The sequence below is a fragment of the Caretta caretta genome, chromosome 3 (genome assembly GCF_965140235.1).
Source record: "Caretta caretta isolate rCarCar2 chromosome 3, rCarCar1.hap1, whole genome shotgun sequence".
In the NCBI taxonomy this organism is placed as follows: domain Eukaryota; kingdom Metazoa; phylum Chordata; order Testudines; family Cheloniidae; genus Caretta; species Caretta caretta.
The window spans coordinates 205212071-205229258 of record NC_134208.1 but is presented as its reverse complement, the minus strand read 5'-3'; the positions used below and the strand labels follow the sequence as shown (position 1 = coordinate 205229258).

The window sequence follows — 17188 nt, the reverse complement described above, 5'->3', positions numbered from 1 at the left end:
CTTCTGCACAGTATAGAGTATGTTAATTTGATCTGTCTAGGCATTTATACCTTACTCATAGCTATTTTAACTCTAATAAATCTGTCCTCACAATTCTATTTGCCTCTTTTGATTGTGAAATATTACTTATTCTATGAGAATGGCACAGCTGGAGCAGTTACTGGAGATGGGGTGAGGGGGAGACAGGTTCCGGGGGGTTCCTGTGGGATGTAGAATGCAGTCTCAGCTGGTGATTCTCAGCTAGCTTGTTATCATGGGGTATGATGGGCTGGGGAGGCATTTCTGGGAAAGGGAGGAGGCTGCTGAAGGAAGAACTGTGGGAATGGGGATTGTCAGAAAGTGAACTGAGGATGTTCACTGGCTGAGGACTCCTCGTTGTTGTTTTTACATTTGTCATAGACGTCAGCCCACGCTTTAAATGGTTTAGAGCAGCCCTAATGTAGGTAGAGAGCGGCAATCCTAAACCAGTTGAGCATGGCTAGTGTGGACACGCTTGTCGACACTAGAATTTGTCATACTCATAATTCCTAGCACTGGTGGAAACTCACACTCCGTAGCAGTAACCAGGGCTGACCAGTGAGATCTCCCCAGGAAGAGTAGCCCAAAGGTAAAGGTGGCTTTCTTTTGATTTTCCCTGCAAATAATAGACTGTTTGCAAGGAACTGTGTGTATAACTAAGCAAATTGGCACTAGTGTATAAACAGCCTGAAGGGAACACTGATGTTGGAGCCCCTGAGGCAAATGTATTGCCAATTCAACAACACTGCCATCAGCTGCAGATCTGCATGGCAGCTGGGCATGGTAGCTTAACTTTATTAAGGAGTTATTTGAGCACTGTGTGTGCACACTTGAGGGAGTTCCTCCATCTGTAGGACTAAGCTACGCGTACCTCTGCAGGCTCAAATCCCTGTTGAGCAGATGGTTTATCCTTACCATTCTGTTGGCTGCAATTTAAAATTATCCGGTGATTAGTCTGTTTTTTCTGTATTTTAAAGGGCAAAGTAATCTGTCGGGTGTGTGGCACAGGAAATCCTATTCACATAAAACACTGTGTGACCTGTGAAAGCAGACTGCCTGAAATACAGACGGTAAGGTTCATGTACAAAACAGTCACACTTGGTTACATGAGATCAGTGAATGAACTTAGTTTTCTTATTCTTGAAAACATGGGGCCAAATCTGGTCCTGTGCTGGGGACTGTGCTTTCTCTTGCATAGCCTAGGACAGAATTCTGGCACCTAGCAGCTCTCCCTTTGAAATATCCTGCTCCGAGCTCTGCAAGAATACTGGAAATCCCATCATACACCTTCTTGTATCTCTTGCGGGAGCCACAATTGTACAGTGCTGCTGTCTCTGCCAAAAGGTGCTTTGAAAATGTCTGTTAAAGGTGATGGTCTTGACTCAAAGTTTCCTTAATTTAGTGAAGCTTGTGTATGTTCAGTTCTCTTTTAAATTGCAATTAAAAACTATAAATCTTGACAACAATGATGGGTATTTGCAGCAGGAAAGACCACTCTTATCAATTTAAAATTTTGTGTGTATTCGTGATCTTTTAATTATTTTTATTATGTCCACTTCCTGCATTCCCTATCAGCGTACAACTACTATGCTTGTTTTTGGCAGTGACTCTGTCCAGAGGTGAGAGAAACAACAGTGAATTTTCCCTCTAAGATTGCTGTCTGTGTCATCTTCCAGTTTAGCTGTGTTCATTTGGCTGGGTGGAGTAGTTATTAATTTCTACCCCTTAGGCAAAATCTCTTCTAAATGCCCAAGAAGAGATTTTCTTTTGCTAAGCAGGGAGAGATACAGAGATGAGAGAAGACAGTAATAATTTGGATCTCATTGCCTACTGGTCACTATGACAACAATGCTAGATCTTAGCTAAAACTACCAGGACCTGGGTGTAGAGGTTTCCTGGACAATCCCTGTAATCTTGAAACTTCAGTGGGACTACTCACAAGCTTTAAATTAAGCACATTGTGCACTCTCACTGGTTCATTGTAGTAGGGTTACACTGAGGAGCTGGCTTGCTGGCAGTGAAACAACTATAGAAGATGAGGGCTCAAAATAAATGTGAAACAAGTGATCTAATCCCCCCAGCCCTCCACTCACGCCAACATTTTCAGATGTACATGAATCTTGCAAACAAATAAGAAAAATATTGGTCAAATTTTCTATTGTGGAATGTAGTTTTTTCAACATAGCCTGTTTTAATTTCAGATTTTCCTTATGCCGCCATGTTTCTAGGTAAATAATTGCACTATTAAGAAAGGACAAAATATGTTAGGAAATAAGGTTTTGTGGTCAGATTTCTCAGAGGATGAATAATGGAAAGTTAGAAGCACAAAAAACTATTTAAAAACATATCTTATTGTATCCTTTTAATGAGAAAATTCCACATTAGATCAGAGTAAACCCAGTGTTAATTCACTGCTGAAAGAATAGCTTTAGTCTGAGCATTCCCTTAGATTGAACATTGCTTTGTGCTTTCAAATTGGCTTGCTTTCGCACTCCCCTTATTTCCTGTTTGGTTTTCTTTTACTGTAGCCTATGAAATTCTTGTTTTGCTTTACTAGCTTGCACTCAGTGGAGATACACCCCCACCTTTATCTAGTCATCTAGGGAGAACAATATCCTGCTCAAAATGTGGCCGTGATAACCACTGTGATGCTCGTTTCTGTGACTGGTGTGGAGCCAAGGTATGCTTTTAGGCTCAGGCTTCTGTAAAGACTGTTTTCTCTTTCTGTTTCATTGGCATTTGGTGTTTGTGTTGACAAGCCTGGTTTTACTCATCTGTGACCTGAAGCAATTACATAGCTCCATTTCCAAAAATCTTGTGGGTTAGGGCATGTTTTTATATTGTTATTATTTAATGTTTGTATAAAGTGCTATAGATGTGCAGAGCTCAGTAAAGAGAAATTAAAGACATAGGATGAAATTGTGATCCCATTAAAGTTAATGGCCAAACTCCCATTGCCTTCCAGAGGGCCAGAATTTCACCCATGTTCCCTGACCAGAGGAGTTTTTACCTAAAATAGTCAATGTAAAGATGTCCCCATGTAATGTATTTCTGCAACCATATTTCTATGTATTTCTACAACTTCTTGTGCTAGATTCACCCCCACCAGGATAGGGAAGTTCAAACTGTATCTTCTAGGGCCACATACAAATTAGACAGGTTTCAGAGTGGTAGCCGTGTTACATAAGCTTACACAAGCTTATGCCCAAATAAATGTGTTAGTCTCTAAGGTGCCACAAGGACTCCTCGTTGTTTTTTTATAAAAATTAGAAACTTTGCTATATATGCCAGTGAAATCATGCTTCAGAGGGGTAGCCATGTTAGTCTGGATCTGTAAAAGCGGCAAAGAGTCCTGTGGCACCTTATAGACTAACAGACGTATTGGAGCATGAGCTTTCGTGGGTGAATACCCACTTCGTCGGATGCAAGGTGAAAGTGAAATCATGGGTCTTCATAGAGAGAGGGCCTGGGGAGGAATACCATTGAACAGAATATTAACTGAGATGCTTTGACGTTCCAGAGCTCCACAGTACTGATGACAGGGTTTCCAAGAGGAGAATAATATTTTAAAAGTGCATTTGATATCAATAATTTAAGGTTGGTAGGCCTAAAAATTAACCTATGTAGTTGCTGATTCCATCTGCAAAACCCTACCTCTGCATGGCCTGGTTCAGCCACAGTTGACGGTGATGAGCTGTATATTTGGTCTGGCTTTTGTCAGGGTGTGAGCCTGGTTTAGAACTGGCAACCAAGTCACCAGTCTAACAATTGTAACCACTATTACTCTAGTTTCTCTAAATTCATACTGGTTGGTCTGATTGGTAGTTTATTTCTGGGAGTACAAGAAGATAGATCTCCATTGTGCTATATATTTATGTGCTCCTATGGTGACAACAGTTCCATTGTACTTTTCAGCCAGGTCCTCCTCCAAGCTACTTCACTTGCTTCAAGTGTGGTGCAAGCAACCACCCATATGCTAGATTCTGTGGATCTTGTGGTGTTTATATTGAGCCTCCATCAAGACTGGGCTCTCAGAATAGCATGCTATTGGGTGCTGGAGATACCTTTGTGTTTTCTGAGGTAAGTCACATAACGTCACAAACGAGGCTGAGCCCACAGTAGAGAGACTGGTATCCTCAACTGGTATAAATTGGTGTAACTCCATAGACTTCTTCCATCTGAGGATACCATGTTCTGCTTGCAAGCATTCTGTGAGCAGAAAAAGAGTTTACATACGTTCACTGAGGGAATTGTTTACTGTGGATATTTATTCATCCCTAATCATTATTACGTATAGCAAAATGAGAAGCAATCCATCTCTCCTTAAAGTGTTTGCTCTTTAAGTACTTTTATCTGGTTCTGACACAACCACTCACAAATTATATCTGGCTAATTTAAGGTTTTCTTTGATTAATGCATATGCCACGTTGTTTTAAAAAAATATATTTTAAGAGAAGACCGTAATACTTAGCAAGCACAAATGTAAGGTATTAGAACATAAGTCCATTTCTGTTTACAAGAAATAGGTTGCATGGATTTTTCTGAGTATTTCTGATATGTGAGGGTGGCATTTTTCCCAAATGTTAACTGTAATTGGGCATTATTAAAATTCTTCCTTTAAACAGTTTGCATCTCTGATTACTTTTTTTCATTCTAGGGTTGTTTTTACAGACATAGTTTCTTTCCTTTTTTGGTGATTTTTTTTTCTTGTATAAAGTTATATAGCTATTAATTACACTTTATTATCACTTTTATCATCTGGGCACTGATCGTTCCCAATAGGATAAAGGATTACAGACTCGAGCTGCCTGGGAGCCTCTGGTTGTTTCATTACCAAAGTCAAGGCTAGATATAACAGAAAGAAAAGACAAAGGAACCCAGACCATTGGCCTGTTCTACCCATCCAGCACACTCTTGGAGAAGAAGGAACTTGAGCTGATTTCTCAAAAAGAAAAACAGGATAAGATGAGTGATCGCAAGCCCCTGCTCACAGCCATTAGTCCTGGAAGAGGTTAGAAATAGTTCATGATTGCACATGGTCAGCAAGGAAAACTTCCTCTGGTTCTGAAACAAAACTACAGTACTTTACCTTGTATTGTTTTAAAACGGGTCCTCTGTGGAATAATCCCTTGAAAAGCCACTCTTTTACATCATTACTCTGGTCTCTCTTCCCACTAATAACTGTATACCCTGTGTCTGGTGCTTTGATCTGAGACTGCAGCCATTCTCTAAAGCACAGCAAGCCTTCACAGAATGCACGAGAATTATATTATAAGGCCTTTGTGCAGCTTTACTATTTGACTGTGATGTCATCAAATCTCACAAGCGAAGTGTCAGACTTGGTCAGTATTTGGATTGGAGACTACCAAGGAAAACTCAGGTTTTGTCTGAAAGTGATGTTCATATAATCAGTGTTCTTAGTCTTTCTGGCAATAGTGGCATTTAGTGCTGCTGGAGGCGCTGTCTTTTGGAAAATATATAAGGGAGGACAGGAGCATTGACCTGAATAGTTATTGCAGAATAAACTGTGGAAACAAATTAAACGAAAAAGGCACTGTTATTCCAGAATAAAGTGTCCACACAGGGAGCTCTTCTGGAATAACTATTGCAGAATAGATTATTCTGCAATAACTATTCTGGTCAATTTTCCTGTATAGACAAGCTTAAACCCAACATCTTGACAGTTTGTGGTCATTAAAAATCCTTTACTGTTAGGGATCGTAGCCCCAGTGTCCTGGCAAAATTCCAGTTTAGGGCCAAAAGAAGCCTTAAGATAGACTCCTATAGCTATATTTGAGCACCTAAATAAGTGGCTTAATTTTCAAAAGTGCTGAACACCCAGCAGCTCCCACTGACCTCATTAATCTCATGATGTGTTCCAGTCTGTCAGCCCAGAGGATATTTTAACTTTTAAAGAGCTAGAGCCTCAATACAACTAATTGTATTGTTTTATTGTAGGGCAGTGGTTCGGTGGGTTGATTTTTGACCCAGCTGGCTCACCCATCTGTAGCTATTCTCCCATTCAGTAGAGTACCTAACTCTTAGAACACTGGTGTTTTTCAGTGTGCCAACCAAAGGACTGGTTAGAATGATGTATATGTCTGTAGTGTAAAAAAAGGGGTTAATGCATCTTTCAGGCCTTCCTAAATTTTTTGTAAACATCTAGGTGAGGCTTTTTTATTTTTAACCTATTACAGTACTTGGGGAATAACTCTTTACACTGCCTTGCAATGAGGAATCTCCTCATAGTTCCATCACTGCAGTGAATAGAGTACTTGACTCAACATGTGAAAGAAGTTATCAGATAAAGGTAAGGGATTGGCCCAAAATAGGGCTGAGAAAATATTTAACTCTAAAGACTTTTGTGTCTGTGCATCGGAAGTGCAGCTTTCACCATGTGAAAGAGAACTCCCTTCACGGGCAAGTTGAGGAGAAGCTTTGAATTGCTTTGTATTACAGTTGAACCTCATCAGCTGACATAGAGTTAGAGTCCCCAGAGGCCTTTGCTGAATATAGAGCAGGGGTGGCTGGCAGGTTGTTCTCCATTAGAATCCCCTAGGCTTTGTCCCACACATCCATAACAGTTTGTTTGTTAGCCCACAGGACTCGCCTTCCACATCATCACCCTTGCTTCATGCTAAGCTACGTAGGCCAGAGACACTTGTACTAACCACAGCCATTCAGTGACACCCAGGCCACATACATACATCATTTCTTCAATGCAACTGTATTTGATTTATGACATTATTGCTAAATTAAAAAGCCAAATAATTAAGGTAATTGTTTCCTCCCTAAACAAATAAGCCTCCTGCACTAAATAGACAATCATGCTTCCAGGGGAAAAATGTACAAGTATAGGACAATTTAGAGAGAGAGAAATAACAAAACAGAAGTTTCAGTTTTCTGATCTGAACTCTGTTTTTTCTGTTGTATTTTCAGTTGGTTTTGAACAGTAGCCAAAAGCATTTGCAAAGTAAATATCACAGAGAAGCCATCCCTTTATTTACTGTAATATACAGAGAAGCCATCCCTTTATTTACTGTAATATACAGTAAATCGGTCCGATCTAGGTGTAACCGGTTAATGACAACATGAGTTCAGATATTCAGTCAAGGCTGCCAGAAATCCTTTAAGATACATAACGAACATAAGTAGCGTGAAGCCAAGCACGCACAAGTGTATTTCTGGCGTCCTGGTTTTACATCTTGATTTTTATGGCATGGGCTCCTGGCCCAATTTAACCCTGGCTTTACCTAGTGCAACTATCACTGACTTCACTGGGCATTGCATCCACAAAGTAGTAGCCCAGTTGTAACGTTTAGTTGTTACTTTAAATTAGTATTTATTGCAGTCTGTGATTTAGTTTAAAGCAAAATGCCTCTGCTTTGGAAGCCATTAGGGGAACAATTTTGGGTCCTGTAGAGATGAGTACCCCTTCTTAGTTTGTTTCTTTAAAGCTTATCTTGATGATCAATCAGTCTGTCTTTTTGCTTTACCATAGTTTCTACATGGCCAACCTTTGAACTTGTTGATTTTTCTTCTAAGCTTCCTTACCTTGATTTCCTCAAGGGCAAAGATGTTTAGAGAATCATTTCTTTGTTTATACTTTGACCTTTTATATATATATAAAATAAAATAACATTTATATGGCAGTAGTGTCCAGAGGCCCCCGTTGGGTTGGGCCCCATTGTACATCCTGATATTAAATCAGGGATGACTGTTTTTATCTACGTATATAACAGCTTATTTTACTCTCTGTACTCTCCACAGTTTATTTACTCTCTGTACTTTCTATAAGTGCACTCTACAGTAAAGTTGGCTGGATCCTAATACACAGCCACTTAAGGTTTAAAACAAGTCCTTCCATCCTTTTGTCCACTAAACACAGAATATTGCCTTGGAATTAATGGATTCAGATTGCAAAAGAATTTAAAATAAATCCTACTCTGACTTCTTATTAATTATTTAGATTGTGGCGGCACCCAGAATGTGCTAGATGTTGTTCACCCCTACCTCAAAGAGCTTGTAGTCTGATAGACGAAGAGCAGACAGAAAGAGATACAGTATACCAGGGGTGGCTAACCTGAGCCTGAGAAGGAGCCAGAATTTACCAATGTACATTGCCAAAGAGCCACAGTAATAGGTCAGCAGTCCTCCATCAGCTCCCCCACCGCTCCCAGTGCCTCCTGGGGGAGGGGGTGGAAAGGGGTGGAGTGGGGGCAGGGCCTGTGGCAGAGCCAGGGGTTGAGCAGTGAGCACCCCCCAGCACATTGGAAAGTTGGTGCCTGTAGCTCCAGCCCCGGAGTCAATATGCTGGGGGTGCTCACTGCTCAATCCCCTGAGCCTGCCGTGCCCTCGCTTCTCCCCTCTCCCCTCCAGAGCCTGCTGCACACCATGAAACAGCTGATCGGGAGGTGCAGGGAGGTGCTGATCAGCAGGGCTGCTGGTGGGCAGGAGGCACTGGGAGCAGGGTGGGGGAGCTGATGCGGGACTGCTGATGTATTACTGTGGCTCTTTGGCAATGTACATTGGTAAATGCTGGCTCCTTCTCAGGCTCAGGTTAGCCACCCCTGGTATACTGTATCTCTTTCCCCAGTTTTCTGTCTGCTCTTCGTCTATCAGACTACAAGCTTTTTGAGGTAGGGATGAATAATATCTAGCGCTGGAGGGGAGGGGGGAGAAGCGAGGGCACAGCAGGCTCAGGGGAGGGGGTGGAAAGGGGTGGAGTGGGGGCAGGGCCTGTGGCAGAGCCAGGGATTGAGCAGTGAGCACCCCCCAGCACACTGGAAAGTTGGCACCTGTAGCTCCAGCCCCGGAGTCGGTGCTTATACATGGAGCCGCATGTTAACTTCTGAAGAGCCACACGTGGCTCCGGAGCCCCAGGTTGGCCACCCCTGCAATATACAAGCAGAGAGATCAGTGTTAGGACTGGAACATCTAATGGCAGCTCCACACTATATGCATAAACTGTCTCCAGTTACCCCCTAGATGCTACCTAGCAATTGGCTAATGTCTCGTAGGTGTTGTCTCAGAAGTGGGTCTGGAAAAAGGCTCTGAAAGATGAGAAGGCAATTGTCAGTTGTATCAGCTCAGTCCATTTCAAGTGGAGGGGCCCCTATGGAAGGAAATACAGAGACAGTTCATCTGGAGTTAATGAGCCAATATTGATTTGTTAGAACTCCTCCCATTCCCAACAAATTGCATGTCAAAACTCATCCTTATCTGTACTTCCTTCTGTTTATGCCTTAAAATATACTTTGTCTTTAGGAAATTATAAAGTATTTGTCCAATAATACAGTTTATAATACAAACTGGAAACCCTTATACGCTGTTACAGTGTATGCAGTTTTCAGACCTGGCTTCATTTTTACTCTCTGTGAGATCTACAAAGCAAGCCAAATTTCCTGAAAATCAGTTCAGTCATGCCTGATAACTCCGGCTTAATATTGCACTAATGCAAACTTTTTTTCCCCTAAAATTGTTTTACATTCTCTGTCACACGGGGCTAACGTGAGTCTTTAGACTCAACACTGAATATGGGCCAGCACATAGCTTTTCCATCCCAAGAGGAGCACTGGGAAGGAATGACTCAGTGCTCCACTTTTGATCTGAGAGGAAGAGTATTATTTCACCCCTTTATGGGGTGCAGCTTGCTTCTCTTCCTCCTCCGTGGTAAACTGGATTTGCTACAGAAAAACGCAGTGTTCTTTGTCCTGGTCAAAATCTACAATTCTTTACTTACTCCACCACATCAGTGGAAGCGTTATTGATGACAATTACAGGGTATTTTCATTTTCATAACTCCTACTTTTTAGGGTACTGGAGAAAACAGTTAGATCATGTCTGCGCTCACCTTAGAAGCTATGCTCAGAACAACCCAGAGTTCAGGGCTTTGATTGGAGAACCTCGAATGGGAAAGGTAAGAAATAGCTTGTGCACCTAACATTTTTCTTGTGATTGAACAATTGAAGAGCAAATAAATCTTATCAAAATACTTTTTTATTTTCTAGAAAATTAGCCCCTTAGGCCGTGTCTACACTAGGAGCGCTTTACCAGTATAGGAATACCAGTGCACTATACCAGCACAGTGCTCCTAGTGTGGATGCAGCCATACCAACAAAGCAGCGCTTTGTACGGGTATAGTAAAACCACCCCCATGAATGAAACAAGTGACGCCGGTTAAAGTGCAGCCTTGCTAGTGGAGCTATATCTACCTTAGGGGGTTCTGCTGGCATAGCTGTGTTGTTCAGGGATCAGACACCTCTTCCTGCCCTGACTGACATAGCTACACAGCAGAAGTCTGTAGTATAGACCTGGCCTAAATAACTGTGCCAATTATTGTCTTGATTCATCTACCTGTGTTTTATTTCTGTCCTACTTTTTTTCCTGCTTGCTCTTTCTAATCCCATTTTGTTCTCTCTTTCTCACTTCTTTCATTCTATTGTGTTTTTTTCTTCTTAGTTTGCTGTTGAGCTCTTTCTGCTTTCTCTCTAGTTATAATTTCCTTCCTTCTCTCACATATTCTCTTTGGAACCACCCCTGAAGTTAGGGGAGATGGTCACAACAACCTTAAAGGCCTTGCTGACCTATCAGAGCAGAGGTGTTATTCAACTGATTTTATTATAGCCCAGAGCAGATGTTCACCCCTGTGCCTTGGGTCAGCACAAGGCCAATGCACTATTTAAGTCCTACTTATAAGTAGTGCATTTGCCTTGGGCTGGCCCTCTGCACAGGGATGAATTTCCCCAGTAGACAGCAGCAGGTCACTTTGTGTCATACACTTTATTTCTGCCACAAACTATGCCATTATTGGAACAATGTGTTTTTACCTCAGGCACTTGGCTTGTGCATATTAGGGATATTAGCTGACTTAATGTCACCAGCCAACACTAAAAAATGGTTAGCTGGGGCTGTATTGATGGCTAAAATGGTCATACTGGGGAGATGGAAATTTGAGGTTCCTTCTACGTGCTGTGACTGCTCTCAATGGCACAAATGCAAAAATCATACCAAACAGAAACAGTTGAAAATGCAGGTGGCTGGCAGCAGGAATGGCATAGCCATATGCCACTCTTTGGAGGTGTGGCATCCCATCACGTCCTTATTACCTCTCTGACATTGCGCAGGGTCCTGCATGTGAGTGGTGTCTATTTTAAAGCCTTTTTACACTGCCAGAAGGTGTAAAGTGACTTTAGTGAAATGAGAATCAGGTCCATTGCAATTTGTTTTCTTTGAGAGAAGGTTCAGGCATATGCAGTTTGGAAAGATATGGAAAACATCTCCAGGAGGGATATTTCCTGCAATTTCTAGGCCTCTATCATCCTACTGTAATGAAACCTCTGCCAAGAAAAGTATCAGTGTTGATTCAAGGCAAATGCCATTATTTGGTCTTTATTAATGCTTTTTCATGTTTCATGAAGAATATATCTACAGATATAGATAAAGTTCTTAGCCTGCAGTGATGCCAACCTGCATTGTTATCTTATCAGCTTTCATAAGCCAACCAGCTATGTGCCACTTGTCTAAAGTCTCAATTTTATAAATAACACCATTTCTCCTCTTGAAATCACTTTCATAGAGTGTTTATATGGTGTGGCTGCCACAGAATGGTGCCGTTTCCTCTCCACAGCAGGCTGCATTTCAGTAGCGGGTGACGTTAGCCCCCCTGTATATACAGCACTCTGCTCATGTGCTGGCACAAACTGGCACAACCCAGGTGGCAATTGTCCGACGGTGATAAGTCTTCCTGGAGCAGGGTGGCACAAGCTGCCCATAACTCATGCTCCACTGCGGCTCTGTAGCCATATGGTGCAGCCCAAAAGTAAGTGGGAGAGAGGCCAGGTCAGCTGAGAAATATGCTTACTTAGCACCAGCCCTCCTTCATGGTAAAGCATCTCTATTTATCATATCCGTTGCATCTACTGTATTTATGGAGCACTGTGCACCGTAGTATTTGCCAGTAGCTGCCCCTCTGGGTGCAGGGTGTGTGTGTGTAAATGCCATCCCTCTGCAGCCCTGGGTGTGAATCTGTTTCATGGCATGTACAACATTTTGGGATAAGAGTATGAGGAATCATTAATATCATTTTTAGACATTTGGCATTTTCAGTCATTCAGGTTTCTCTACTTATCTCAAAATATCACCTGTTATAAATTCTTACCCCTTCACTCAGTTACAGTGGAAAGATTATTAGTTAATGTGCGTACAGTGCTGTAAAGAAGTAAAGTGTGAATTATTAATTATTATTATTACTGTATTATTTATTTATGAATGTACTGGTTCAGTTGATAAATACTTTCAGCCCACATCAGGACTACTTAGCATTACTGAAACTGTCTTCCTGTACTTTTATAAGAAGAGATGCTAACTTGTGCTTTTTTCCTTATAGATTATTTCTGCTACAGTCCATGAGGATGGTTATGAAGTCAGTCTCAGATTAAATTATACTCTTTCCATAAACAAGGTCAGTTTACGGGACTAGGCTAATCATTGGAGAAGTTGACCTACTGAGCCAATAGCCATTGTTTGACAGCTCAGCACTAATATGTATCTCTAACCCTATTCCAGAATGTCTCTTGTTGGGAGGGTGTTATTCCTTTCTAAAGTGAAAGTCTTTTCTTTTTCTGTTTGAGCTAAGTAAACAGGAATCCCTATTGATCAAACCAGACTTCATGGTCATGTTGCTGTTATCTTGTATTCATTGCCAAGGCATCTTATAAAGTATGCTATTCATATTAACATTCTTCTTTCAACTGAGAAGATTTTTAATAGCCTTAATACCACTTTCCTCCTGCTCTCAAATCTTCCTACTCTCCAGACTGCAACTGGTTGTCTTGTGGCACAGGTTTTCTAATTCCAAATACAGGTCAGAGGCAGCACATGCCAGAGCTTTTTCTAATTTTGCTCTGAGGCTCTGCGTGTTCCTGCAATATTACCTTGTTTACCCACATTCCCAATCCTTCCAAGGAATCCAGCTCAACTCAGAGATTATGTCTTTTGGAGGGCACCCTGATGAAAGCTGTTTCAGAAGGTGTATCATTTGGCTTCTTAGTGCTGTATCTCATTTGACAAGCAATATGTTAAGAGGTTTTCTTAATCGATATATATATATAATGGTTTTCCTTGGATGTGTGTCTTCATTTCACAATATTGAGGTGGTGATCAAATTTTTGCATTAAAACAAGTCTTGAATAGTGAGGTGCTTTAAAAACTTGTTTCCTTTGCCTGTGTTGAAACAGGATTAACTAAGATTGAAGAGTTTAAATAGCTGTATATCTTTTCTCATATATAACTTCCTCCCATTTCATGCCACTGAGGATATTACTGAATTATGTGATCATCTGATTAAATGTCCACATGTTATGATTCCCCAGGATATTCTCACTGGTAAACCAATGAAGTTTGACAATCGTTATCTGAGCACTGTGACAGAAGGCAGAAATGGATGGTATGATAGTCAGGCTAGTTTGGGTGAGTTTTCCTATATCTTTATAATCTGACCTAACTACAGCAGTCAAGAATAGGAATCTGAATAACATATTAGATGCTCAAACAGGGAAATTTATCACTGTGCAGACAGCCTGCAACATTTAAAACCTCAAAATAGGGTGTAAGTGGGATTTAGAGGTGGGATGCACAGAGGGACTTAAGCATTGCGGCACCTACTTCTTAGGTGCCTAGAAAAAATCAAAAGAACAACAACGGACTCCCTAAAGCCTAGTTAGGTGCCTAGGAATGGGAAGAGAGCAGTGTCTTAGAATGCAATCCACAAAATCCAGCATGAAGCAGGGAGCCAATGGGAGATGCCAACGAGAGGGGGCTGTGCTAAATTCCATCCCTCTCAAAGATGTAGGCACCTAAATCTGGGCTGCAGAGAAGCGCCTGTCTTTACTTAGTGGTGCACGACCAGGAACCTCTCTCCTGGAGTCAGGTGGCTTAGGCTCCTGAAGCGTTTCTTGAGGGAATGAGTTAGGCCTGCCTTTCTCCACACAAAATACCTGGAGAAGGAGGTGGTGCTGCTGGTACCCACCGTATAACTTTTATCCTAATGATTAGAGCACTCCGGTGAGATGTGGGAGACCCAGGTTCAATTCCCGCCTCTCACAGGAATGCTATAATCCCTGAGCTCTCACGTTGGAGCTGTTCCACTGTGGATAAATACTTAAATAGCCACTGGGCCACAGAGGGAATGACTCTGTGGTCCAGTGGTTAGGGCATCCACCTGGGAGGTGTGTTACCCAGAGTCCAGCCTCCGTGCTCCACTCACTCTTTCATTATTTATTCACAGAGGAAGAGCTTCAGCAGGACAGACTGAGGGACCCTACCCTCCTCAGAATAGCCACAGCTCAGTGGTTAGCGCACTCTCCTGAGAGGTGGGAGACCTTTGTTCAAATCCTCTTTCCCCCATCCCAGGCAAGCTCTTTGACCGCTGGACTAAAAGTTATAAGGCAGGCACCGCTCCCACCCACCCTAGTTTTTGAATGGGACCTGATCCAGTCAGGGGCCTCTGAGTATGCCTACTTGATTGAGCCCTGCATGCAGGTCAGGCGTCCATACCCCTATCTTGTGACTCACTCTAGGGCTTAAGTGGAGAGACAGGAGTCTGAACACCTAACAGGATGCAGCAGTGTGCATGCCCAGAGGGTGAAACATCGGCACCAAACAAGTCTGGGGTTTAGGTGCTTCAGTATCTTTGTGGATCTGGGCCTAAGTGGTTTATAGGCATTGTGCAGGCTGTGTTGAGTGCTCACAGACACTGAATTACATCAGTGGAGTTAACCCATTTTCAATGCTATTCAAATCCGAAACACTCCAATTGAAGTTCATTTCCAGTGCAAATGGCCAGTACAAGGGGCCACTTAAATGGGGTGTAGGCTTCATGCTGGTGCTCTGGATAGGGGTTGATTTCACGCTGCTACAACAATGTATGAATGTATGTACCACATATGGCTCCTGAGTTCTTGCTACACCACTAATATGACTTTTAGTTTTAACTCTGGATTCTCCCATTTTAGTGTGTGAAGAGGGTCACAGCATCACAAGCCCCAGAGAAAAAGTAAAAAGAACAAAGAAGACAAGAAAATTGTTAGAAAAAGATAAGTTATCTGTATGTATATGTACAATCTGTGAGTGTAGGAAGGATAGTGGGACTGCCAAAGTGCTAATGCTAATCGACACATCCAATGGAAAAACTGGGCTGCTTTATTTTTTAACACCTTCTAAATGCATTGGTCTAGGAGAACATTTTGGAAGGGAAAGGTGGAACATAGTCAAATTTGGTTTAAAAAATGGCTCTCTTTCTAAATAGGCATGGTTGGTTGGCATGTGTATATTTTTGTAGAAGTTGGATTTAACCAAATTTTCCCCTACTCCCTGAAAAAGTTTTTTTTTAACTAGATAGCTTTCATTTTTTAACGAAAGCATTACTGTCTGGACAGTATGCAAGTAGCTTAATTAAAGTATTTTGGACCCATTCTTCTCCCTTTGAAGTGAATGGTAGCACTCCCATTAGAACAGGATCAGGTCCAGAATCTTTGTCACTGTTACTAATTGGGAGTGTTAATGCTACAGAAAATGTGTTATGGAAACCTTTAAAGGCAACCTACCATGGACGTGGTTACATCATTTATCCAGTGGGGACAAGAGGAGACTTGCTATGTTACATTGTAAGAAATATAACACAAGTACCTGAATTTTCACAGCTTTTAAAAAAATAAACAAACAAAAAAACAGAGAACTGATTTTCAGTGCAAAAATAAAAACACTTCCAGTGAATTACACCCCAAATAAAAGATCACATTTCTGCAAGCCATACTTCACAAGAACCTCTGTGTGGCAATGTGATGGGGCCACTGTATGTGTTTTACATGCTGAAGTGCTTCCCTCACTCCTTGCTATTTTATAGTCTCTCCTGGGCTTAGCACATATTTAGGCTCAGCCGAAAGCCACTGGGCCATAGATCTAGGGAACTGTGGGGTGAAAATGTTTGTATAGGCTAATCCCGCCATTGGCTCGAGTTTGCATGCCATAGAGTGACTCTGAGGCCTAGTAGGATTTCCCACCTCTTTCTGTCCTCGTGTCACCGATGTGCAGCCCAGATTTTCAGGCTGGATGCTGGAGTTTGGCTTAAGTGAACAAACACAATTAAAAAGCAATGCTAGCAAATCACAAAGTGTATTTTGTTAAAGTGCTTTGGCAATTGGAGTTTAGTTTTATTTGATAAAACTTCATAGTATGCTAGTAAATATTATGCAGTGTATTTTGTAAAAACAGGAAGTCGAAGGCCCTGAATTCTCAAAGATATATATGTGCTTAACCTTATTATCTTGTGTTTTATTTTATTTCAATAGGATTACTCATGGTAGTAATGTTAAGCTCGTGTATAAGTGATTACAGGATTGGGACCTTAGTAATATGACCATTGACGATAGCATCCTGCTGTTCAATATTTGCTCAGAAGTAGGGCGAGACAGCCTTTTTTTGTAGAAATTGTGTGTGGATTAGTGAAGTTCAAATACCTAACATACATAAGACCAAATTCTGCCCTCAGCTACATTTACGCTACTCTGCCAGTGTGAGTTCCCTATGATCATATTTCTACTCTGTGAAATGTTATCGAGTGTTGTTGATTTCTGTATTTTCACAGCCTGAGGCTAGACAGCTCCTGAAAGAAGTGGGTCCAGAAGGGGAAGGAAAAATTTCATTGGTAGAACAATTGCTTGATGAAGTAAGTTCATGAAGTAAATGGGCCTGGATCTGTGTCTTGAAAACCTGAACTAGAAATTACTCTTTTTTAAAACTTTAGTCCTGCCTTCATGACTTTTAATAAGAAAAATAATAAACATAACCCAACACGATTGTTCCCAGGGCAATCGCTGCAGTAGAGCTTTTAGGCCTAGATCCTCAAAAGTACTTAGACTTCTAACTTCCACTGATTTCAATGGAAATTAGGAGCCTAAGGGAACCTCTACACTAGAAATGCTACAGCAGCTGTGCCACTGTAGCATAGGCACTTACGACAGCCACGGAAGGGGTTCTTCTGTCAGTGTAGTGAATCCACCTCTCCAGGACGCTGTCGCTAAGACGACAGATTAATTCTTCCATCATCCAAGCAGTGATACACTGGGGTTTAGAGCAGCTTAATTACATTACACATGGCATGATGTTTTAC

At 41.6% G+C, this 17188-nt stretch overlaps 1 protein-coding gene across 5 annotated transcripts in view; it reads left to right on the top strand.

The window, feature by feature from the left end:
* Positions 1-17188, top strand: part of DZANK1 (double zinc ribbon and ankyrin repeat domains 1) — a 34507-nt gene that overhangs the window by 14837 nt on the left and 2482 nt on the right. For 4 of the 5 annotated variants that reach the window (XM_048842473.2, XM_048842472.2, XM_048842468.2 and 1 more), the window contains 9 exons: positions 996-1088; positions 2576-2698; positions 3934-4098; positions 4801-5029; positions 9834-9937; positions 12407-12481; positions 13392-13488; positions 15033-15124; positions 16664-16744. In XM_048842473.2, the coding sequence (XP_048698430.2) occupies positions 996-1088; positions 2576-2698; positions 3934-4098; positions 4801-5029; positions 9834-9937; positions 12407-12481; positions 13392-13488; positions 15033-15124; positions 16664-16744 (1059 nt within the window). Of the gene's footprint in view, positions 1-995; positions 1089-2575; positions 2699-3933; positions 4099-4800; positions 5030-9833; positions 9938-12406; positions 12482-13391; positions 13489-15032; positions 15125-16662; positions 16745-17188 lie in introns of all 5 variants that reach the window. The other variant, XM_075127263.1, reaches the window with a different exon arrangement.